Here is a 24304-nt window from a genome sequence, read left to right on the forward strand (position 1 = left end):
TATTATTGTCATTACGATTTTTATTATAATAAATTGTTCTGAGTGGGAAGCTGGAGATGGGGCTGCGCCCACCTTGAGGCGGGGCAGCTATTGAGTGGGGAGACAGAGAGACACCTGGATGCCTTGTCCCCTCCCCTGACCCCCCAGGGTCTACATGGCGATATGGGGGGTCCCCTCTTCTTACCTTGCCTGAAGGTCCTTTCAGGGTTGGGTTAAGCAGCACTGGGCAGGGGGTGCTCTCTCCAGCAGGTACTGCTAAAATGCAGGTGTGTTTTTCAGAGGCTGTTGCCTTTTTCTAGTAGGACATTCGGCTGCACCAAGGTCTCCTCATGGCTAGGGACTGCCTGTTTTGTTGGCCCATGTTCCTAGCATGGTGTCTGTCATTTGATGGGCCTGCAGTAAATATTCATTGGCTTAGGCTAAGAAATGGCAAGTTGGTTTCATTTCACATGTTAACTTTTGTCAGTTGGTAGTGGCTGCGTGGAACACTGGGTTGAGAGAGATTTTGAGGCATCATCTGGGCCCAGCAGGAATGAAGGCTGTGATTGATTCGTGACGTCTGGCAGGGTGTGCTTGGGGTACATTAATTAGCTATTGCTACATTGGGGTAACAAATTACCCCAAAACTTAGTGCCTTAAAACAACAGACATTTGATATCTTACAGTTTCTGCGGGTCAGGAATTTGGGAGTGGCTTTACTGGATAGCTTTGGCTCAGTCTCTTCGTGAGGTTCCAGTCAAGATGTTAGCTGGGGTAGAGTTATCTGAAGGCCTGAGTGGGGAGGGAGGAGCTGCTTCCAAGATGGCCCACTGCTGGCAGGAGGCCTGGGTTCCTTACCACGTGGACCTCTCCACAGGTTGCTTGAGTGTCCTCGTGACATGGCAGCTTGCTTCCTCCTGAGCAAGCATTCCAAGAGAGAAAGCAAGGAGGACATCTTGGTGACGGTCTTGGGAATTGGACATCGTCACTTCCTCCATGTGCTGTTTGCTAGGAGTGGGTCATTAAGTCCAGCCCCTACTTGAGGGGCAGGAATTGCAGCAAAATGGGGTATCAGCTGATAGGGTGACTGTGAGATGTCGGGGTTCCTGGTGCTGAGAGGGGGGATGGATTTTCTGCCCAAGGCAGACATCAGACATCAGTGTTTTGGCAGAGTCCTAGCAAGCTAGAGCTCTATTGTCTGCCTCAGGCTGGGGTGGGTATGCTTCACTCCAGCCACTCCATTAGCACAGGGACTTGTCCTTCCCCCCATCAGGTAGCAGTGGATGGCTGCTGGCACCCAGCCAGGTGTGGGCTGGGCCATCTCAAGACCTTGAGAGCCAGATGTTGTTTGCTGCTGATGCCATGGTAACCTGCTCAGGTGCCCTGGGCAGTCTTCCTGGCTCCTAAGTGGGAACTGCCTGGCCTTGGCATCAAGGCCTGGATTTGCTTCTGTCTACATCCGGAGCTGGCCAGTTCAGGGTGTGCTGGATTTCTTAGCATTATCTTTTGGTGATGTCATTTCTGAATCCAGAATATGTCTGATGTGAATGAGTATGGGGACAACAGGATAGAGTATTTGAAATTGGACCATCTTGGAAAATCTGGGACATCCCCTATCTTGTGACTGATGGGCCAGTCCCGATGAGGCTGGGGCTGCCTGGGCTGCAGGCTCTGGTGGGGCTGGCTAAGAGACCCCAGTGAAACTCCCCCCAGGGGTCATGTTGAGGCTTCTCTAGAAGGTCCTGACTTCCGGCCTCCTTATTTTGGGCTGAATGAGGACCTGGCCAGTGCCTGGCTGCTTAACGTGGCATTTTGGAAACATTGCCCGGTAACCTGGCTTTATGGGAATCCTCCTGGTTGATTTTCTGGAGGGTCTCTCACTTTGCCCAGTACTAGGGCATCACGTCACGTGGTCTCTTGATTCTTGGAACCCAGCTGAAGGCAGTCTGCTGACATTTATTTTTCTTCCTGTTTTATTGAGATATAATTGACATCCATCACTGTATTAGTTTAAGGTGTAGAGCGTGATGGTTTGACTTACATATATTGTGAAATGATTACTGCAGTAAATTTAGTTAACATCCATCATGTCATATAGACGTGCTGAAGTCTTAACCTGAGCCCCTGGTGAGCTAAGCCCCTAGGAGGTGACAAATTTCTTCTTGCCCTTCTCCTCACCCCTTACACACACACACACACACACACGCACACACACACACGCGTGCGCGCACACACACACACACCCCAGACCATACAAAGCTAGAGAAACTTTTTCCCTGATTATTTTTCCTTTTCCAGACAGGGACATTGATATATTTGAATCATGGGCTGACAGTAATTAAAAAGCACATAACGTCATTTTAAAATGTAGTTGTTTTAGTTAATTGATTTTGCCGCCAGACCCAGAGGGAGAAAAAAAAGAACAGGGGAGAGAAAGCCTTAGAAGGGGAGAGAGGCGTCTGCGAGGGACTGGAGGCGGCTGAGGGCCCCACTTGAATCTAATTGCTACAAATGCTGCAGGTTGTTTCTGCTAATGCTTTTCTGCTGAAGGTCTGGGGGATGAGGCCTGATGGGAGGGGGGTGACGTTTGTTTCAGCTGCACGAGGGGTAAAATTCTGCTTTCGGGACAGGGTCTATTTTTCCTTACTCTCTATCAGCATAAAGTACTTCCAGCGAACACTTTGAATCAAGGTTCCATTTACAGGTACTTTATTCATATTTAATTACAGCCTGTAGCCCCAATCGTTAATTACGGTTTTTTATAAGCCGGCTAGGAACATTCACTAGCAATCAATAACTGTGTGTGTGTGTCGTGTGTGAGTGTGTGTAAGCACAGGAGGGTGTGGGTGTCTGACGTGCTTACTGATAAAGGGGAAGAGGATGGCTGCAGGGGCACCCCGGAGGTGGTGGCAGTGCGTGGATGGGGTGGGGTGGGCGGGGTATCTGCCCGACAGGTTCCCTGGGCCGAGTGGGTAGTGCATCCTCACTTGCCATGCCTCTTTGCTTCCACTGGTCAAATTGAGGATTTGGGCACGTCCTCACAGCTGGGCCTCGTGCAGGGTGCTGAATGGGCACCTGGGCTTTGGTGGTACCTTGGGACCCGCCCGACCCCTGGTGGGAGCAGGGAACTGTGGGAGGCCCCCCTCCGCATTCCCTGGGGATATGGGGGACCAGTCTTCCTCTTGCCCTGAAGATTGGGATATGCTTGCCTTGACGCATTCCTCCCCCCACCTCCCCACCCCCTGCAGCGCTCCTGGCAGCTGTTCCTGCCACACAGCCCTAGTGATGCCACGTCACTCTTCAGTTGCAGTGACTCTGCAGCGTCCCTGCAATGACTCTGATTTGAAGACTGGTCGTCCTTCTCAGAGAAAGAGCAAGTGTTCCCAGGGAGCCAGGCGGAGGCTTGGGGTGGGAGTGGGGTCAGATGACCCCCAGGTCCCCTTGCCCATCCTAGCTGCCGGAGGTGAGGGTCTGAGTTCACGGCTTTTCTCTAGAAAACATTCTCCTTGGTGCTCCTTCAGGAATTACCAGAGGCTTTCCAAGGAAGTGGTGTTGATCTCATTATGTTACGGACAGGAATGTTGCTGAAGTTCCATCTCCCTTCGGTTCCTGGATGCCAGTCCCAGCAAGAGGGTGGGAAGGAAATGGAACTCTCATGTACTGGCCTCTTGGGGGTACCGGGCACCATGCCCAGGTTTCTTTCATCTATCCCTGCTGGGGCCTGAGAACACACTGTGTCAGTCAGAGCCCCTTCAGTTGTGTGTGACAGAAAACGACTCAAACTACCTTCAGCAAAAGAAAGATATTATAGGGTTGGGCATCCAGGCACGGCTAGACCCAGGGCTCAGCCATTGTGACCAGGGTTCACTCTCTCTCCTGACTCTGCTTTCCTCTTTGTTGCTACTGTGTGACCCCTGGTAGCTCCAGGCTTCAAGTTCAATTTTCAGCTTCAAGTTGAGCAGAAAGAAGGAGAAGCACTTCTACAATAGTTCAAGCAAAAGTAAAACAATTGAGTCTGATTGGACCACTTGGGTCAATCTCTGATGTAATCAGTGTGGCCTGAGGTACCCGGGGTTCTGAATGATCAGGCCAGGGTCTCACCCCCACTCTGGAGTAACAGGTGGAGTCCACCTAGGTAAATCCCACTCGTGACATGTGCTTTTATGTGTGAGGCCTTTGGAATAGTAGCAGTGTGGGAGTAGGATGGTCCAGCCATTTCAAAAGGAGGAAAGAGTTGATACAATCCCTCTCCGATAGAAAGAATAGTGGATTCAGTCCTTCAACAATATTTGTTTAGCACTGACTAGTTCCAGTCCTGTTCTAACCGCAGGGAAGTCAGCAGCAAACAAAACAGAAAACAGTTGCTGCCTATTTGGAGCTGATGTTTTAACGCGCTATAGGGCTGACGGCCCTTTCGTTCTTAGTCTAAGCCCAGGTCCAGGATAAAGCGTTCTTGTGTGGAGAGACCCAGGGTGATTCAGGGGGATGATGTGGGAAGAATCTGGCCCTTAGGGAGCCCAGAACTCACGAGGGAGGGAAAAAGGCAAGTTGGGGAAGGGGGCAGTAGGAGGGGTACAAATAAATACCCAATAAGGAAGAAGGGGGACGGGAAGCCAATCTGTACCCATCTCCCGTGACAGAAAAGGGTAGGCCCCTCCCGTGTTGCCTGGACCTTTGGCCCCCGCAGGATGTTGATAAATGGCATGGAGTTAGTGAAAGCTACCAAAATGATGACAGGACTGGAGGGAGTGATTTATGAGATGAGATTAGCAAAGTGATGGTGCAGCCTAGCAAACAAAGGGATGGGGTGGTGGCCGTGGGTCGTGTGACCTCTGAAGTCCAAGGAGAGGAGAGGGGCTGAGGGGTAGGATGGAGTGGCTGCTGCCGAAGGGGGACAAAGAGAGGCAGCAGGGGCACGGACTGAGTGGACCTCAGCATGAGAGCCTGGGTGGTGTGAGAAGGAGCGGAGGTATGTGGCATACATATGCACATTTGCGTGCGTGCGTGTGTGCGTGCGTGTGTGTGTGAATGTCTGGCCTTTCCAGAATTGTGAGGCTATACAGGGAATTCAAGAAATGGAGGGGATGAGAATTTCAGACCTGGACAATTTTGCAAAAGGCTTTTGGGGCCCTTCTTCCCATCTGGTAGAATATTCATATCTGGACCAACTATCTGACCACTCAAGTCAGACAGACCTTTCCTTCAGGAGAATTGGAATGGCATTTCTAAGAGGGAAGGAGGGGAGGAAGAAGGGAAGAGAAGATGGAAGAGTAAGGGGTATATGTTCCATTTCATAGAGAAAGTGAGGCGCAGAAGGGGCAGGGATCTGCCCAAGGTACTTGGGGTGGCATCACACCTGAAGAACAAAAGCAGGGCTCTGGTGTGCAGAGATCTCTGCCAGGTGGCTGGGTCAGGAGTGGACTTGGGGACCCATGTTGAGGCTCAGGCAGCAACAAGTGGTAGCTGTTGGGTTTGGAGCCTCTAGCCTGGGCTTCCTTGAGCTTTCCGGATTGGCGGGGTTGGAACATCTTCCATCTGCTCCCCGGGCTTGGGCTGCCCTGGGCCCAGGTTCTGTTAACTTTTGATCATATCCATATGTGAGAGCCTCGGAGACACAATGGTGAGTAATTAAATAGGTGGATGATGCACGGTTCTGAACACTCGAGATGGCACTTTTTTGGCTTTAAATGGAGGTGCTCAGGGTACCCCTGCACAGGTATGAGACCCACCCTCCACGTGTGTTTTCTGTCTCACTCCCTGCCCTGGTGGCTGGTGTGAATTTCCATGGCACTAAAGGGCCCAGGCAAAGCAATTGATAGAGGAGAAAATCTCTCTTGGGGGCACTGGGCAGTGCTGGCCCTGGCCCATCCTCCTGGCCCCTCTCACTGAGTTGAGTCATCTTAATTGCTCTGTCCTCTCTCCACTCTTGACAGATTCATGATTTGTTCATGAGCTTTGATGACACCCCTCTGGGAGCTGCCTCCCTGGCCCAGGTCCACAAGGCGATGCTGCATGATGGGCGGACGGTGGCCGTGAAGGTCCAGCACCCAAAGGTGCAGGCTCAGAGCTCAAAGGACATTCTTCTGATGGAGGTGAGAGCCTTCCACCTTCCCCTTCCTTCATACTCGTTCTACATTCCCCTGGGATCCAGGCAGTCCCAGTGAAACTGGTTCAAGGCCTATAGTTTGGAGTGTGGCCCTTTGAGCAGCAGAGTGAAAGAGGAGAGCTTGAGACCGCAAAGGAGGTGTCATGACAGCGCTGTGACCAGGGGACCCATGGCAAGGTTGCTTGATTTTTGATTCATTCCTGGGAACTGTCTGTGGGTGGTCTCAGAACACGGTGGGCCGCTGCTGGGGCCAAGGAGACCTCGGGGATATTGTAGAAATGAGACGACCCACAGGTGACTTCCTTGGGGGTAGAAAAAGTTACTTCCTAATTTGTTAAATTATAACAAAAGGGAGCATATGGTCAGTCAAGGGATATGGAAATGACAGGCAGATCACATAGAAATATTTATGCAGATTGCACATTTGCTTCCCTGATACTTTGCTTTGAATGAACAAAACGTGTATGCCCTAAAATGGCCCTGGGACAGCTGTAGTGGGGACTGTGCCTCTGGACTTTTCTAGCTCCATGCCTGGAGCAAGGAAAAAGGGTGAGCGACCAGGGTTTGGGCGGTAGCCAGCACCCCCAATGGAGGTCAGCAGCCTGCCTACCCTGCCAGATTGTCCCTCTCCTTCTTTTTCTCTTTCCCTTTCCTTGGTTCCCTTTCCTCACTTTGGACACTTAGTTTATTCTTCCAGCTCACTTTGGCTAAACTTAACACGTACGTAGGACACAAGAGTGAGTGACCCACATCTTCATCTTCGGGGAGCTCCCCGTTTAGTGGCGCAGACAGGCTTGTACACAAAACAGCCCTCGACTGTGAGCTCCGTCAAAGGGGTGTTTGCAGAGTGCCGTGGAGCCCTGTGCCTGGAATGTTGGGGGCATCAGGGGGGCTTCACCAAGGCACCCACGAGGCAGCCGGGCAGGGGAAGGATGACCCAGCCTGTGCGAAGGCCCTGAGTCTTAGGGGAGCAGGGTGTGCTTGGAGAGCTTCGGCTGGTTCAGATGGAACGAGCTGGGCGTGGGTGCAGATGAGGCTGGGAAGGTAGGCAGGACAGAACATGAAGGGCCTCGTATTCCAGGCTCAGGCGCAGAATGGTATACATAGTAAGTACGTATTTACTGTGGAACCGAGCACATCTGATTTTCTTCTGTAGTCAGTGGGGAACCATTTAAGAATTTTAATCAGGGGAATGTCGTGATCAGATGTGCCTTAGAAATAAAAGTCTGTTGACAGTCTGGAGGATGTATTGGAAGGCAGAAAGACTGTAGCCAGGGAGACTAATTGAGGGACTGCAGCCTTGGTCTGAGAGAGAAAAGATGATGCGAACCCAGGCAGTGTAATGGGGGTGGAGGAGAGGCATGGATTCACAGGGTGGAATCATCAGGACTTTGTGACCAGCTTTACATGGGATGGGGGGAAACACTGGTATGAATGAAAATGAAAACAAATTGTAAGTTTCTAGCTTAAATGATTAAATTTAGGTGCCTTTAACGATGTGTATCAGTCAGGATTCAGTTGGGGGAAAAAAGAACTTGCTCTAGGTATTTCAGAGGGAATTTAAAACAGAACATGGAGTTCACAGGGGATGGAATTGCTGAGAAGCCAAGTGGAATGGTGAGATAGTCACCAATAGCAGGAAGCCACTGCCACCCTCCAGGTGGAGGGACAAGGAGAAGAGGTGGTTCCCTGGAGCCCAGGTGCTGGGGCTACCTGAGGGGAGTGGATCAGAGACCTCGGGCCTGTCACCTGGGGTTGGAACCACAGATGCCGTTTGAGGCAGTGGGTGTTTCACCTCCTCCTGTTCCCCCTGCCCACTCCCCTGTATTCCACCAAACCTAGCTAGAAGCCAGTTGGTAAGGGAGCCTGGGGAATGTAGTTTCTTATGAGATTAAGGGGGTGGGATGGATATCAGAGCAAGTGGAGTGGGTGACGGAGCAACTATGTTCTGTAAGACATTGCCGTCAGCAGTTTTAGATCAGGATCTCTTGTCGGTCTGCACTTCAGGCTGGAAATACAGATTCTGGATTTATCAGCAAGGAGACTCATGGGAGCTGAATCTGGGGCAGTAGCTGAGATGACTTAGAAAAGCTATATAGAGTAAAAATAAAAGGAGGGGGCAAAGAAAGAGCTGTGAGAGCATCATGCCCAGGAGGATGAGTTCCGGAGGGAACTAAGAAGGCATGGCCAGAGGGATTAGAGGAGAGCCAGGACTGAGCAGCTACATCCAATGAGAACAATGTAGAGAAGAGAGCACTGTCAGTTATCTAGCATCCCAACTGATACAACCACTAGTCTGCGTGATGAACCACCTGAAAACGCAGTGGCTTAAAACACCAGTCGTGTATTTTGCTCATGACTCTGCAACCTGGGCAGGGTGTGGCAGAGAGACTCATCTCTGTTTTATCTGGCGCCAGCTGGGGTGGCTTAACTGCAACAGGAGGACCCACTCACACGGCTGGCAAGTTGGTTCTGGCTGTTGGCTGGGAGCTCAGCCGGTGCTGTGGGTCAGGGCCTTAGACCCTCACCAAGGCCTCTCCAAGGCTGGTTGGGCTTCCTCACAGCATGGTGGCTGGTTTCTAAGAGGGAGTGTCCCAAGAGAATAAGGCTGAAAGCACATCATAGTTTTATGACCTAGCCGTGGCAGTCACGCAGGTTACTTCTTCCTTACTTTATTGGTAAGAGCAAGAGTCACAAAGTCCCCCTTGGTTTAAGAGGCAGGGAAATAGACTCTACCTCCTGATGGGCGAGTGGCACGGTTCCAGAAGAGCATTAGAGTGGGAGGTATTGTTGCAGCCATTTTGGAAAATATAATCTGTCAGAATTACTGCATGTTGTCAAATGCAACATAAATTTGTGAAGCTCTGGAAAGAGTATTTTGGATTTGGCGACTTAGAGTTCTTGGGAAGAGCAGGGAGAGTGGGGTGAGTGGGGTGGAAGAGAATTGAGGCCTCAGGGAGCAGAGATGGTTAATGTAGACTACTCTTTTCATGTTTAGCCATGGATGGTGGGGGAGGGTGAGCATAGTGGTTAGAGCAGGGCACAGGATTAGCGGCGGGGACCTGGGGCAGGCTGTAGCTGATGGGGAAGGGGCAGCGGAGCCGGGGACTTGGAGATTTAGGAGAGGAAGTAACTGATAGACCTGGTTTAGGAGGAGCCTGGAGGGATTGGGCTCCAAGGACACAGGTGGAAACATTGGGCTTTGGCAGCCTTTGTTTGAGGCTAGAGGAAGGTAGTAAGGCTGGGTACAGATGAGTGAGTGGGGCAGAGGGGGAAGGTGGGGAAAGTGGACAGCTGAGTCGTACCAGCCTGATAGCCTCTATTTTTTCTCTGAAGTAGGAGGTAAGACCATCTGCTGAGAAAGAGGGGGTAGGAGGTGGCATGGAGGCTTGAGCGGGGAAATGAAGGTTTGGAATATTGCTGGGTGCAGTGGAAAAGGGAGCTGACTGGTACTCGGGAGTGGGGTTGCTGAGTGGCATTGGGCAGCCACCTGGAAACCTTAGTTTTCTGAAGCATCAGTCAGTAGCTATGGAACAGCCATAGATGCAAGTTCACTGTGAGTCTCAGAGGATCCCTGGGTGTCCTGGGACCCAGCAGCCATGCCTGCATTAGCTGGGAGCCTGTCTCTGCCCGGTGGTGCCAGCAGACCCACTGGGGCTGGGAGGACAGCTGACATCTTTTCTTTGCTCAGAGCCTCACTGCTCCCTAAGTAATGGTGGCCGTAAGGTCACTATCAATAATAGTAGAAATAAAAATTTGGCATCTTCCGGCCTGAGATAAGCATCAGATGCTTTTCTTGGAAATTACCAGCCCTGTGACTATGTGCAGAGCACAGGGTGGCTCCTTCGCAGTGGCTGGGGCTGGGATCGTGAGGCAGATAAGAGACCTGCGCTCGCAGCCTTCAGGAGAGAAGCTGGAAATGAGGCCTGAGGTCACCACCTCCATGGACCGCCAGCATTAGCAGCAGCACAGAGTGGTACTGCCTTGTCGCTGGGCTTGGCCTCTGGTGGAAAAAAGTCCTATCTGGTCACCCTTTCTGCTTTACAACTAAGAGGTGCCAACTGGAAAGCTCATTTCGTTTTATATTTGAAATGAGTATTACTATTTTTTTCTAAGTCCAGACCTAAATGGTGCCTTGATTTTAGGAATGACACATGCTCCAGTGTGCTTGGTAGGAAAAAAATGATTTCTAGGAGGCATTAGGGCTATCGCACCCACCAGAAACTTAGAGACAGAGGGGAGGCAAAGCTACTTTCCTGGAGAGCCTTCTGGTGTTTCTTTTCATGCCAATTCCAGGTATTGTGTGTCCTCATGCTTCTCTCCCACTGCCCACTATTGTCTCTCTCTCATCTCCAACCCTGTGATTGATCACAGCCTGGTCTTGAGAGGAAGAAAACCCGATTAAAGTAGTTCATACTAAGGAGAGAGTGGCTAATAGGCTTAACCTTTATATTTGCAGTTTAAGAAGTGGGCTTGTAAATCCAAACACATATCTGCTGTAAGGATGGAGGTTTGCAGAAATGAGACTTTTGAGAATAAGGAGGTGGGGGCTACTAGCTGTATCAGTTAGTATGCTTTTAACTGCGTGTATCAGGACATCCAACTAAAAGTGGTATAAATAATAGTAACCTATATTATCTTACATTACAAGACATCTGGAAGTAGGGTCAGCTGTTTCAAGGTTGACTAATGCATCATTTCTGTGTGGTTTTTAAGGACCCAGGTTCTTTATGTCTTCCACTCTGCCAGCTCAGCTTCCTGGCTTGTCCTTCTAAGGTAGTGCCCCTCATAGCTGCAAAACAGCTGCGGGGTTCCTGCTATTACAAGTGGATGACATCCAGATGCCAGAGAGGGCCTGTTTCTTCCCTCATATTAAAAAGTAGCCCCTTAATAGAATTCATTTCAGTTTTCATTGGCCAGAAGCAGGCCCACATCCCCAAGACTGAATCAGTCTTGGCAAGAGGATTGGGACCACTTTGATTGGCTTAGACCAATCATGGTTTGCCTTCTCAGGCTAAGGCCTGCCTTCCTTGAAGGACAAGAAAGGTGCAGAAAATTGAGGTTCTGTTAGCCAGGAAGTTGGCACCCAATAGCATGTGCCACCCTGGTGTTTTGTGTCTCCTCCTCTTGGGGAAGGGGATGGTCTCGGTGATAGCTGTTGACCAGCGCTAGAGAAACAGAGACTGACTCTCAGTAAATGGTGATGAACTTGATGGTGTCGGTGACTTTGCACAAAAGAGAAAGGCACAGCCAAGGGTGTTTTCAGCTTTGTCATTATCACCTGATATTGTCCCTTTAATAGTTGGGGCAACTCTACTTCTAGATGCGTGGCCAGTGACTCTTATTGATTTGAGTGGCTGTCCAGAGCCAGACTAATTGGGCCCAGAGATTGGAACAGTGATTCAGCAGCAAGGGGAGGACTGACAAGGCAGAGTCTGTCTGCTGGCGGGCTGGCTTTGCAGCAGTTCTTGCCTGCCCACGATAGCAGGGAGCTTAGCAGGCCGGGTCTCACTGCCACGCTCACCATTTGAGAACAGGGTAGGACTCAGTTGACCCATGAGGCAGTAGTAAGACCATCATTCCCAGGTCCCAATAGCACTATCCTGTATCACCCCCTGTTATCCCTTAAGCTTCTGAAATTGATGATGAACACCCCCGTGCTCTATCACCCCCTAAAGAATCTAACTCATGGCCAGGCTCCCTGCCCTTCATGTACCACCTGTCCCCAAGGTGCTCTGCAGCATTAGGGTAGAACTCTCTGATCTGAGCACCAGAATCCCATCCACTCACCATTTGATGTCATCCAGCCCATACCGAGGGACTCTAAAAGTAAAGACCTGTGACAGTTATGTTTTTGATTTTTTTTTGAACAACATTTTCAGTGCATGCTGTCTGTCATCTTGTTTCTTTTCTGAATGTGTTGATTGAACAGTGGGTGGCTAGGTAATGTTTGTGTTGGCACAGAATCCAACAGCTGATTTTATTTTTTTTAAATACATTTTTAAAAGCCCCAGAGATGTAGACCATCCCATGGAAACTTCTCTTCACCCTGTAATTCTGCTTTCTAAAAAGTATGCACTTTAATAACTTATCAGAACAAAGATTAACCCCATGAATGGTAAGCTATTTGCATCACTCTGAACTGATTTTCGATCCTTGTCGAACATCCATTTTTACCAGTTCAGATCCGTGTAGGCGTTCTATTTAGTGTCCTGCTTTTCCATAGAACATTATTTCTTTTATAATATATAATAACTTGATAGCAGTAACTCGAATTTCAGTTGCATTTTACAGTTTACAAAGCTCTTTTTATGCCTTATCTCAAGCTTCCTGTTGTATTGTCCTGTACTGTATTGCCTGAGACAGGGCTGCATAAAGAAGTGAAAGAAAAAAAAGACAAAAACCAACACGTGGGTCCAAGTCCTGCATTTGAAATTAAAAGCTATGTGACCTTGAGAAATGCTTTAACCTCTTGATCTGATTCCCTTCTCTGTGAAATGGACAAGAAGAGGAAGAAATGAGAGCATGTATATAAAGTGCCTCATAGCGCACTGCCTATGCCTGGATAATGATAATTCCCCCCCTTTTTTTTTTTTTGCTATTATAAATAGCAGTCACTAGTTTTCAAACTTTTATGTGACTCTCAATTTTTCTATTACATTTCTGTGTGGCTCATAATTTATTTTTCCTACTGTGAGCCAATAGCCTTATAGGAGAATGATTTCATTATTCTACCTTGAAGGAAGTATTAATTGTTGAATATACCTTGATTGATTAACAAGACTCCAGATCAAGTAGAATATTCTCAGTCATCGTAAAACCGTGGTTCCCCAAAGTTCAGAGGTAGTCCTTTCTCCACCAAAATCTTAGAGGCACAAAAACTTAATGCATTTGGGTAATGCACATGTGAACATATAATTATTTCTGGGGAGAGGGCAAACCTTTTGGAATGTTCATTTATTCATTCGCTCATTCATTCACGTGAATATTCAGTAAACATCTGCTGGTTATTGAGTACGTGCTAGGCACTGGTGGAAAATTGGCTGCTGGAAGAATTTTATGGAGAAGATAAATTTGGGAGAAAAATCAAAAAGTCAAATTGATAACAACACCTGTTTTATTTTCGTTGATTGCATGTGTTGTCAAAAAAGAAAAACTTGAATCTACTTAGGGCAGGCTGTTAAGAACGGAATTGAATAAAAACAGAAGGTGAAACTGAGGAGTTTTATTTTATTTTCCCAAGCCAAGAACAGTCTAAAGTGACAGCTGCCCAAACCATTTTAGACTTGGACCAGACAAGTTTTAACCTGACCCCTCTCCCCACCCACTGTGAAGTTCAAGGGGTTGATAACCCCCCTGAATTATGTACAAAATTATGGGAGTATTTACATTTTCTGGGCTTCATAGCGGGCATCAAAATTTCAAGTTGGTGACTTCCTATAAAGGGGATGGTGTCCTATAAAGCTAAGAACCCCTGACTTCCATTCAAACAGACCCTCTCATTTTAAAGGAACCAAGGAAGTGACATGCCAACCACCACAGAATGCTTTTGAGACCAGTTTTATGAGTAGTGCAACGTTTTTTGGGTTATGAATTAGTTTACTAATTAGTTATTAGCAGTTAATATCAATCAATACAATTTTTGGCTGCTTTTATGATTCATGACATTAAGTATTAATAATAATCAATAGTACTAGTAATGACTAATCACATAATTGATTAGTAACAGAAGAGTCTTTAAAGTGCCTTTCAGTGCTGTTTGGATATTAACGATAATTAATGATAATTAAAAATTTCACAAATAGCAGTGACCATACAAATGATGAGGAGTTATTGTGTGGCCAGAAGCCTCATCTCCTGGTATAGACTCCACTGGGCTACATGTGGGTCTCTGTGTATACCTTGGTCCAAAGTCATTACCAAGAAGGTAATCAGTACATTTTGACTGAACAAATGAGTGAGACTCATTGTGGCTCCTTCCTTGTCCCTCCTGGGTGAGAAGCTCTGGAATCTAGGCTGGAGCAAAACACCCAAGAGGGTTCTTGCTTGAACTCAGAGCCCAGAGATTGGAATTCAGGTGCCTCGGATGACAAGTGTGCCCTTAGCCTGGGCTGGGCAGGTGCTTCTGTTTCCTGTGCACCAGCTCTGCCTCCCCTTTGGTGACAGCTGAGGGCCATCTGAGGGCACGATGATGAGACAGGATGCCCGGCTCTGACACATGCGGCCTGGGCCTCACTGTTGCCACCTCTTCCTTCTTGTTTCGTGTGACGGAAACAGAAACAAAACATAAACTAAATCGATTATCATAAGGTCACAGGTCTAGCCCCTGAAAGACTAGACAAGACTTAAAGGAAATTAGACTGCAGCCGAATGTAATTAAAAAGGGTTTGGGAGAAACTGAGTATAATAACCCTGTGTGATGATTCTTTTAGAGTGGCATCTGGTACATTGCCTCGGACATAGGATTTAGAAACAAAGCTGTAGAATGCCTTGTAGTTAGTTAACGGCCCTACTTTAGATTTACTTCTTTGTGCTGCGTGAACCTAATTACAGTGTTGGACCTCATATCATAGACCAGGGCAAGCAGAAGCACGAGACAAGCCTCATAGCTGGGGCTCGGGAAGGCCTTCTGGATAGACTGGGGGGTGTCTTGGTCAGCTCAGGCTGCCATAACAAAATACCATAGACTGGGAGGCTTAAATGACAGACACTTATTTCTCACAGTTCTAGAGGCTGGGAAGTCTAAGATCAAGGTGCCAGCTGATTCGGTTCCTGGTAGGAGCCTCTTCCTGGCTTGTAGCCAGATGGCTGCCTTCTCCCTGTGTCCTCACCTGGCGAAGAAGCGGAGAGCCCTGGTCTCTCTTTCTCTTCTTATAAGGACACTAATCTTGTCACAGGGGCCCTACTTTCATGAGCTCATCTAGACCCAATTACTTCCCAAAGGCCCCACCTCCAAACACCATCACCCTGAGGTTAGGGCTTAACATATGAATTTGGGGGCTACATAAGCATTAAGTCCATAACAGATGGGGAAGGTCTCTTGGTACCAATAGGCCCATGGTTCTTTAGTTCTCGTTCCTTGTCCTTCTGCTCTAGCCAGGGCTAGAGATGGGGATTCTCAGAGGACTATACCAAGAATTACTGGGAGGATCTATCAGTGGTTCTCCCCAGGCCCGACTTTGAACACCAACAGGAGGGCTTATAGAAGAACAGGAGAGGTGCCTTCTGTGTCCCTCCCTTTCTCCACACCGCCCCCCCCCCCCCCACAATGCTGGAACATCCCCCATGTCCCTGGCATCACCCTTGCTTACCCACTACTATAGTGCTATAGTCTGTGAACTTGTGAGACCATCTCAAATCCATAGCTCCAGTGGTGGGGTAGCCTCAGAACAGAGTCCCTGCCCACGGAGGGGCCGTGGTGTGCTCTGCAGATGTCCCTGGGCTCTTGTTCTCTGCCAGTGATGTTTGTTTCACATAATTAAACTGACAACTGAAATGCCAGATAAGTCTTCTGAAACTCACTCTTTCATCATGTCCTGACTCAAGAGTCCACTGTGGGCCCAGATCTCCAAAAATCCAAGCTTTTTACCCAAGTGGTCAAATCCCTTATCTCTTACTCCTCTTGTCTTAGCCAACCTTGGTTTCTTATTCCAATTTGATTTTTTATCACGAAATATTTTAGATGTATTCAATACAAAAAGCATAGAAAATAATATAAATGCTCAGGTACCAACCACTCAGCCTAAGAAATAAACAAAATGTAGCTGCTGCCCCCTCCCAGCCCTTTATAAACAGGACCACGAAGCACAAATCTGGGAGAAGCAAAGGCAGCAATTCAGCAACGTGCTTAAGAACAAGGGTTTTGGGACCGGGTAGACCCAAGGGGAATTCTGGCTCTGCTTCCTTGCTGGGCAAATTCAGGAAAATCACATAACCTCTCAGAGCCTCAACTTTCTTAACCTGTAAAATGCAGATGATAAGGGTGTGTACCTCCCGGAGACACTGTGAAGAAGAAATGGAGGAATAAGGCAGGTAATAGTGCTTACCCAGTGCTGGGCGAGTGGGGAGCGCTCAGTAAATGGTGGTGGTGGTTTCTGCTCGCGGCTGTTGGGCTTTCATAATCTTGGATTTGGACTACAGAGATGGGCCCCAGGGGAGCCGTTTGCCCACCCACCCTTACTCCAGGGGCGGCTTGGGGACTTGTCAACGCCCAGACCCAGGCAGGAGGACAGAGCATGTACCTCCCTTGGTGGGGGCCGTGGACAGACTGATGGGGTGCTTGATGGGTTTTAGGTGCTCGTCCTGGCCGTGAAGCAGCTATTTCCAGAGTTTGAGTTCATGTGGTTGGTGGATGAAGCCAAGAAGAACCTGCCTTTGGAGCTGGATTTCCTCAATGAGGGGAGGAACGCCGAGAAAGTGGCCCAGATGCTCAAGCACTTTGACTTCCTAAAGGTAGGAGGTCAGGGCCATGGGGCCCTGCTGGTTGGGCGGAAGAGGGCAGGGGAAAACTGGTCCCAGCCCTGAGCATCCCTCCTTGCAAGACATGAGTGGGGACATCTCCTTCCTGAGTCTTCCTTCTGAGGGTGACTGATTTGTCCCTGGTGATGCACATTAAAGCCCTCGAAGGCAAAGTTATCGATACAAATTATCAAACGGGATTGCTGACTTTTTGAACAAATATTTTTTTATTGAATGACCTGCAGTTGCAAGACCTTGAACACTCCTGAGGGCCTGTAAGCCATGGTTTCCACCTCCATCAACCATGGGATGATGACATTGATGATGGTGATGGTGATAACTAACGCTAGTATACTCTGGCACTGTTCCTAAAGCTTTACCTATATTACATCAGCTCATTGAGTACGCAGGTCTGTATCACACAACACATGTGTCCTAGAAATCTCCACAGTATGCAAAATGGCACAACAGAAACCACAAGGTTTATGGGCAATAGGGTTAGGCTTACCACATTCAAAAATGTCACCAGTGACCCAGAAAATAAAAGCGGATAGGAACCTAATGAAATGGTAGCATAGTTTTACACATGGTAAGTGGCTAAGAAATACATTAAGACCACAGTACACACGCCACTTTACTTGACACGGGCTTGCGGAAGTGGGCATCAGAAGAGTGGCTGCTTAGGAGTTACTATGAAGAGGTGGAAGGAGGGTCATCTGAAATTGGACAGCTGTTGTGACGCCAGTTATGGGTGAGTGTAACCCATAACACACGTGGTGATGTTTGAGGTGTGTCTGCTCTGTATTCCTGTGTGGATCAGCTGGATACAGTTTTCTGTGTTTCCGAGTATTTCTCGCAGATGATACTGCACGTAAGTGAATGTAAAATTTGTGTTATGATCAAATTTTTCCCTAATTTATCAGTCACATTGGAACGGATTTGTGTTTTCAAGTATTTACTAGAACTGCTGGTGTGATAGGAGACACTTACTGTGGGAAACAACATCAAATGTCACAGAGTCCCAGCTCAGTGAGAGGTCCTGCTCTAAGGATTCAGAAGGGACCCCCGGGGGGCGCAGGGCAGGGAAGGCTCCAGTGAGGAGTTGGCCTTGGAGCTGGTCTTTGAGGACTGTCCTGATGTTCCCCACAGGGCCCGTGGAGGTCAGAGTGAGAGAGATGCATGCCCACACCACTGCTCTTCCAACACATTTTGTCCATGGTGGGGCTTGGATTCATTTTCCGGGGGTACCGCTTCATCACAGCAGTGCAGGGGTTGGGTCCCTCTGGCAGTCTGCATGGAGAGATTGACTTTCAACTCTTGGGAGAGATCAACCCTTTGCTCTTAACTGGGGAGGCCTGGAGAATGTGGGAGGGGGAGGCACAGGGCTCCAGGTACTAGTTCTGGAGCAAACAGTCAAGTGGGGCTCTTCCTGGGGAGGGTGTCTCAGCATGTGGACTGGAAGGTCTCTTGCTCTGGACTAAGGTATCCACGTGGCTTCTGAAGACATCCTGAGAAACAGAGACTGTGTTTATACTGTACTTCTGCTATCCGGATTGATTAATAGAGACGGGGAGACTGAGGGTGCATCTACCCTAGCTGCCTGAGAGTCCTAGAGCTTGGTTCATGGGAGGAAGACCTACAACTGTGATGAGCAGCGTGGCGTCTTGATACGCTGGTTTGGTGGAAGGTGTAGCCACTGGCAAAGTTCAGCTTTTTGAGTGAGTCGGGGGTCAGGTCTGTCCAGATGCCCCCAGTGTGCTTGACTGGCTTTGCCTTAAACAGCCCTACGAGGCAAATGCCATTATTCGTACAGACCTTCTTGCTTGGGCAAATCCAGATGATCTGGTAACATTGCCCCAGCCTTGAGCTTCAAGCCACCAATTCAATGAAAACTTGGCTTTCTAATGCAAGTAATAATATTAACTAATTAGAATAATGCTGTGGGGTCTGAATTATGCTTCCACTTACATATTCCTTTTCTTTCAGTCCATTATTCCACAGTTATGGAGCATTTCCTGAGCCTCTTGCTGTGCTAGGATCTGGAGGGTACCCAGATGAGTAAGAGATGGTTGGCTCCTGCCTGGGAAGACGTCCCATCTAGTGGGGGACAAACACACAGCATGTTGTTATAGTACGGGTTGGTTAGTACTATGCCAGAGACTGATCTGTGTTTCTGTGGATGCCCAAGAGGAAGTACTTAATTCCACCTAGGTAAGGAGGTCAGAGGGGGCTTCCAAGACGTGTTGATTATACAAAGGGATAGGCAATGTTTACTGAATGTTTCTTCTGCGGCACTGAACACTGTGACGATACTAGGACACTGACTCCTTCCAACAGCCATCATCCCATTTTACAGATGGTAGTCTTAGAGGAGAGGAGTTAGGGTACAAACGGGATTTTCTGACTTCAACTCTGAGGCTCGTCTAAGGACATTCTGTTGCCTCTTAGCCGGCAGGGGTGGTCCTCCGCACCAAACAGAACCGTCTCCTCCACTGTTCCCATGGAAACAGCAAAATCGTCCCCTGGCTGGGGCCAGCTAGCATCTGTCAGACCAAGACATGTAATAATAATAATAATAACACAAATTTTTGAAACGAGGATGCCAAATGGGTAAATAATTAGTGTAATGATTTGACCTGCTGCTTCTAAAACCCGCACACCATTCCTGAGACAATGGTAGAATTAAGGCTCCTGAGTAATTAATTTTCTCTAAACACATAACAAGTGGGAAGCAAATTTTGCGTTGCGAACCCCGTTCAGCTCTTAAAACAGGAGATAGATTGCTTTTGCACGCTGGCACCCCGTCACAACATCTGTGCGTAATTAAGCCTCAGCAAAGAGTTTACCTCTCAGTGTGTGAGGCCTCTTCCAGTGGGGTTTAATAACCTCAGCCCTATGCTATAAATCTCCGAGCCTCAGACAAGCACTGAATGCAAACGTGGTGTCGGGGAGACGGGGAGAAGGTGATGGGGCAGCCAGGCCGAACGGTCAGACCAGGGCATTTGTAGATACGGCATCAGAGTGCGTGTCTGCTGTGGGGAGGGGACAGGACAAGCAGTGAGGTTTGTGACTGACCTTGGGGACAACTGGGACAAGATAGAGGGAGAAGCCTTATAACCACAGGGTTTGGGACTGGAAGGGATGAGAGTGTGTCTCTCTATGTGGAGTTGGGGCTTGGTGGGGAGTTGTCTCTTGAGCAGGGCCCACTCCAGGGTTTTTTAGTGCTAGGTAAGGGGCCTGGGACTCTCCAGAAGCTGTGGGCAAACCCTGAGGAGATGAGCACGCTTTTGGTGAAACACCATAACTTCCTAAGACTCTCAAAGATCAGGAAGCACTGATGTGTAATAATTAGTTAATATTTTTTACATGCCTGTGCTGTGTTAGACACTTTTAAAGTGCTTTATGTATATTTACTCTTTAATCGTTATACAGCCCCACAAGGGAAATGCCATTATTAGCTCCATGTCAGCAGCAGGGAAGCTGAGGCCCAGAGAGATGAAGCCACTTGCCCAGGTTTACACAGTTTCCTGGTAAGGGACAGAGGCAGCCTGGCCCCAAGCCTGCATGTTAAACCTTGAGCTCTTCTCCCTCTGTAATAACGTATGGGCAGATCTGAGTTATGCTGAACTGTCCGTTGCATTAGCTCTCAGCGCTGGTTGTGTTTCAGAACCAGTGAAATTCTACGTGGCTGTCATATAGCAGCTGCCGTGTTGAGCACCAGGACCTCACACATGCTAGTAGGAAGTAAGGAGCGTCGCTTTCCTCGTAACTGTTGTCACCCTTTTACAGTGAGGGAACTGGCACTCAGAGAGGTTATAAAACTTACCCAAGTCACACAGCTCAGAGGTGGCAGAGCAGGGGCTCCAGCCTGACAGTCTGACTTCAGGTCTATGCTCTGCTCCACTGGGCTCGGCTAATGGGACGACTGTGGCCCTGGATGACGGGGGGCTGGCCCGGACAAGCCAGGTGTGCTGACCAAGCACAGGAACAAAGAGGAAGCACAGGGTCAAGGCCAGTTAATGAGGCTGAGGCCAGGGTTTGGGGCTGGAACTTTCCATAATCTGTGCCCTCCTTCCGGGGGTCAGGATTGGCTCTGGTATGGGGGCAGGCAGAGCCTACAGGAGTGGGGCCTCTGCTCTGTGGTGAGAAGTTTAGATGCCAGACCCAGAGGTCCTGATGGCCTATGTTGGGTGAGCAGGCACCCTGGCCAGGAGCCTCTTGGGGTTTATTTTTGTTTGGGCAGGGGACAGGGTGGTTCTTATTGCCTCTTTAAAAATTTTCTGTTTTGGGCTTCCCTGGTGGCGCAGTGGTTGAGAGTACCCCTGCCGATGCAGGGGGCGCGGGTTCGTGCCCCGGTCCGGGAAGATCCCACATGCCGTGGAGCGGCTGGGCCCGTGAGCCATGGCCGCTGAGCCTGCACGTCCGGAGCCTGTGCTCCGCAACGGGAGAGGCCACGACAGTAAGAGGCCCGCGTACCGCAAAAAAAAAAAAAAAAACACTTCTCTTTCATTTTCCATTCCTTGATGGAAGAAGCTGAGGAAGGAATGGTGGTGAAACATTGCTGTCGGGGTGAAGTAAATTTCACCTTACAGCCCCGGAGCCTCCTGCTCACGTGATGATTTAGGGACGAGTCACTTGACCTTGTGTCCCCTGTCAAGCCAAATTTCTCCTAATTGAGCATCTTGCAGGCATTTCCATGTTACATCCATCGAAGGGCAACTGCCGCCCTCCCCGAGCTCCCGGGACAAACCCTTCTGCCTCCCATCGTTTTGCTGTCTCTGCTGTTTCAGAGCTAAGCCGCTGACGCAGGCGCACATTCCACTGGGAGACTGGGTTGGTTGCATTTGGAGGGAGACTGGGGGGAAGGTGGAAGAGGGGGAACCCAGTACACCGGTGACCCTGACAAACAGGCCCAGGGAGTCTCCAGCTTTTGGGTTTTCTCTCTGGTCTGTGGCTCTTTCTTGGCTGTTTTCCCTGTTGCCCCAGGCAGGCACGGAGGGGAGGGGCCTGGCCTCCAGTTTCCAGAGCCCCAGGCACCCACGGCCAAGCTTGGGTCCCATACAATGCAGGGGAAGGACTTAACCCCCAAATATGTCCCTTTCCTTTGGAAGCCACCACCAACAGCAGCAAACTTGCCACTCATATTCTTAAAGAGATTTTTTTGAAGAATGCCAAGCGAGACTGAATTTTAAGTTCAAAGTAACGTAGGGTCACAGATTTCTCTAATGGCCCAGATTTTCAAATGGCAAGAATTGCAGGAAAGGAGCAAACCAAAATGACACCTGATTTCAGTAGGAACTTTTGTTCCAGGGAGCCCAGGGTGTTCACTTGTACGTACGGCACCTTTTGTCCCCAGAGCTCCTTATTGAGATGGAGAAGGAACAATCTCCTTTCTAATGAGGGAAACTGAGGCATGGAGGAGTTAAGTGGACTCAGACACAACAGTTGTTAGCAGAACCAGGAACAAGAAAGGTTTCTTGGCTTGAGGGCTGCTATCTTACTGCTAGGTGAGCTTTGAGGGTTGGGATGAGGGAAGTCCTTATTCCCCAAAACACTTGAATTAGGTGCCCTTGCTTCGTCATTTGTAAGTGGCATAAACCCATTAAGTTGTTGGGGAATCATGGCATGTTGAAATCCTGGTCATTCCTCCCTCCTGGCCATGGTGGGACTCATAGGTGTCACTCACTCACATGGCAGCCCAGCAGTCCTTGGTGCAGCCCAATCTCTTGGCTACTCCTGGGGAAATCTTCTCTTTTTGGCTGTTGGGTGTCCTTAGAGTCAGAGTGGGTCAGAGAGCATATCAGGAATGCATTTGTCTGTAAGTAACTGACAGCCCCATTCAGAGTGTCTTAAACAAAAAGGATGTATTTTCCTCACATAGCAAGAAGGCTTGTAGCAGTTGGCTGTTGTTATTGTTTCAGTGGTTTGACAGTATCAGAGCTGGCATCTCTGTGATTTTCTTAGACTTTTCCTCATGGTTATAAGGTAGCTGCTGCAGCTCCAGGTATCACATTCACTCTCAAGGTAAGAAGAGAAGGGTAAGAAGAGTTGCAATATTTACAAACATCCCTTTTTATTAAGAAAATAAAAACCTTCCTACACCCCCTAACAGACCTCCACTTATGTCTCATAAGCCAGAACTGTGTCACATGGCCATAATTATTGCAGGGCAGGCAGGGAAAGTATTTAGTTTCCCCTGTCTCGGGGAAAGAGGAGGGTTGGGAATAGGTGTTGGGTTAGGCCTCAGCACTGCCTGCCACAGGAGGCTTTAGGAAACGGGCATGAGAAAACTCATGACTGAAAAATTTATCACTCAGGAAAAATCCATTCATTCAATCATTCATACATATAATAACACCCATTGCACAGGTGAAGAAACTGAGGCAGGGGGTTTATATTCACACGAGGAGCCTGAAATAAGCCTGGTGTGAGAGAGAATTTGCTTCTAACACCAACTCTGGCTCAGATATGAGAGGTTCCATGCATTTTCCCCTAAGTCCCAGTTTTAGTGTGGGCTCTTCATTGTGTCTGGAAGGCACTGAGGAGGGTGGGAAGCCCTTTCTCTGGTCCCCAAGCAGGAGGGGTCACTAAAGGAGGCCTTGCGCCTCGCTGGTGGAGGCGAAACAGCCTACCCTTCTCTCTTGGCCTGCCTCCCACTTTCCCCACCAATCCCTGCTGGGGGGGGGGGGGCCTTCCCTTCTGTTCCTGGGAGGAGCGTGTGCTGATGTCTGGCTCACGTGCCTGTCTGCAGCCCCTTTGCCCGCAGCTTCCAGCCTCCTGCCTCCTTCTGACCTGCCCTTTCCTATTCCAGGTCCCCCAGATCTACTGGGAGCTGTCCACCAAGCGGGTCCTTCTGATGGAGTTTGTGGACGGCGGGCAGGTCAACGACAGAGACTACATGGAGAGGAACAAGATTGACGTCAATGAGGTAAGGTCAAGGGCGCTTGGCTGCTGGCGCGGGACGGGGTGGGGCTGCCTAGCAAGGGCAGGTGTGTCTGGGTGAGGTCTCAAGGTCTTGAAGTGGGGCCTGTTGTCTGAAGAATTATAACATCTCTGAGCACAAAGCAGCCTTACAGGTCCTCTATGGCAGCTCTCTGCCCATCTCCTAGAACTGGGGTTGGCAGCAGGCAGTGGGGTGGGGCACGTGCTGAGCCCCACCTGACCCGCCCCCAGCAGTGCCTGCCTGGACAGGGGATTACCATCTACCTTCTTGTGCCATCTGAGCCCCACAGTGCAGAGAAACTGAAGAACAATGGTGCAAATCCATGGGACTTAATCCTCTGCCCCTTGGGCCCTGGACGCACCTCCTCCCTCTTCCTGCCCTCCCCAGATCTCCAGGTATCAGGCCAAAAGGGCGCGGCAGTAGCCAGCTAGTGGCCTGGAGCGAAAAACAGAGGGGCTTCTGTCTCCTGCCTGCCACCTGATTGGCCTCAGGGAAAGCTGACCGGTGGGCTGGGGCCTGTACCCCATTTTCTTCTTCTTGGTCACCATGGGATACCACAGGTAGGGATGAGGTTGTCTTTTTTCCACCAGCATTCATCATTTTTTAGTCCTTACTGTGTGCTAGGTGTGAGGGTTCAGAGAGGAACTAGACACAATTCCCTTTGTCAGGGAGTTCCCAGCCTAGCACTGGAGTCAGACACACAACTCTATCCTTGTAGCCATCTCTCAGGCAACGCAACGAGGGGTGAGCCAGTCCCCAGGGAGCCACAAAGAAGAAGTGCTCACCTCTGCCCCAGGCCGGCTTCCCCAGCAGGATGA

The 24304-nt window shown here is 49.3% G+C and overlaps 1 protein-coding gene across 19 annotated transcripts in view; it reads left to right on the forward strand.

Annotated features, from left to right (window-relative positions):
• ADCK1 (aarF domain containing kinase 1) overlaps positions 1 to 24304 on the forward strand; it is a 153166-nt gene that overhangs the window by 64269 nt on the left and 64593 nt on the right. For all 19 annotated transcript variants that reach the window (XR_004348326.1, XR_004348313.1, XR_004348316.1 and 16 more), the window contains 3 exons: positions 5913 to 6071; positions 16379 to 16537; positions 23355 to 23471. Coding sequence is in view for 5 of the 19 variants with exons in the window: in XM_032621907.1 (XP_032477798.1) it covers positions 5913 to 6071; positions 16379 to 16537; positions 23355 to 23471 (435 nt within the window). In the remaining 14 variants the exon portion in view is untranslated. The remainder of the gene's footprint in view (positions 1 to 5912; positions 6072 to 16378; positions 16538 to 23354; positions 23472 to 24304) is intronic.

The sequence above is a fragment of the Phocoena sinus genome, chromosome 2 (genome assembly GCF_008692025.1).
Source record: "Phocoena sinus isolate mPhoSin1 chromosome 2, mPhoSin1.pri, whole genome shotgun sequence".
Lineage (NCBI taxonomy): Eukaryota > Metazoa > Chordata > Mammalia > Artiodactyla > Phocoenidae > Phocoena > Phocoena sinus.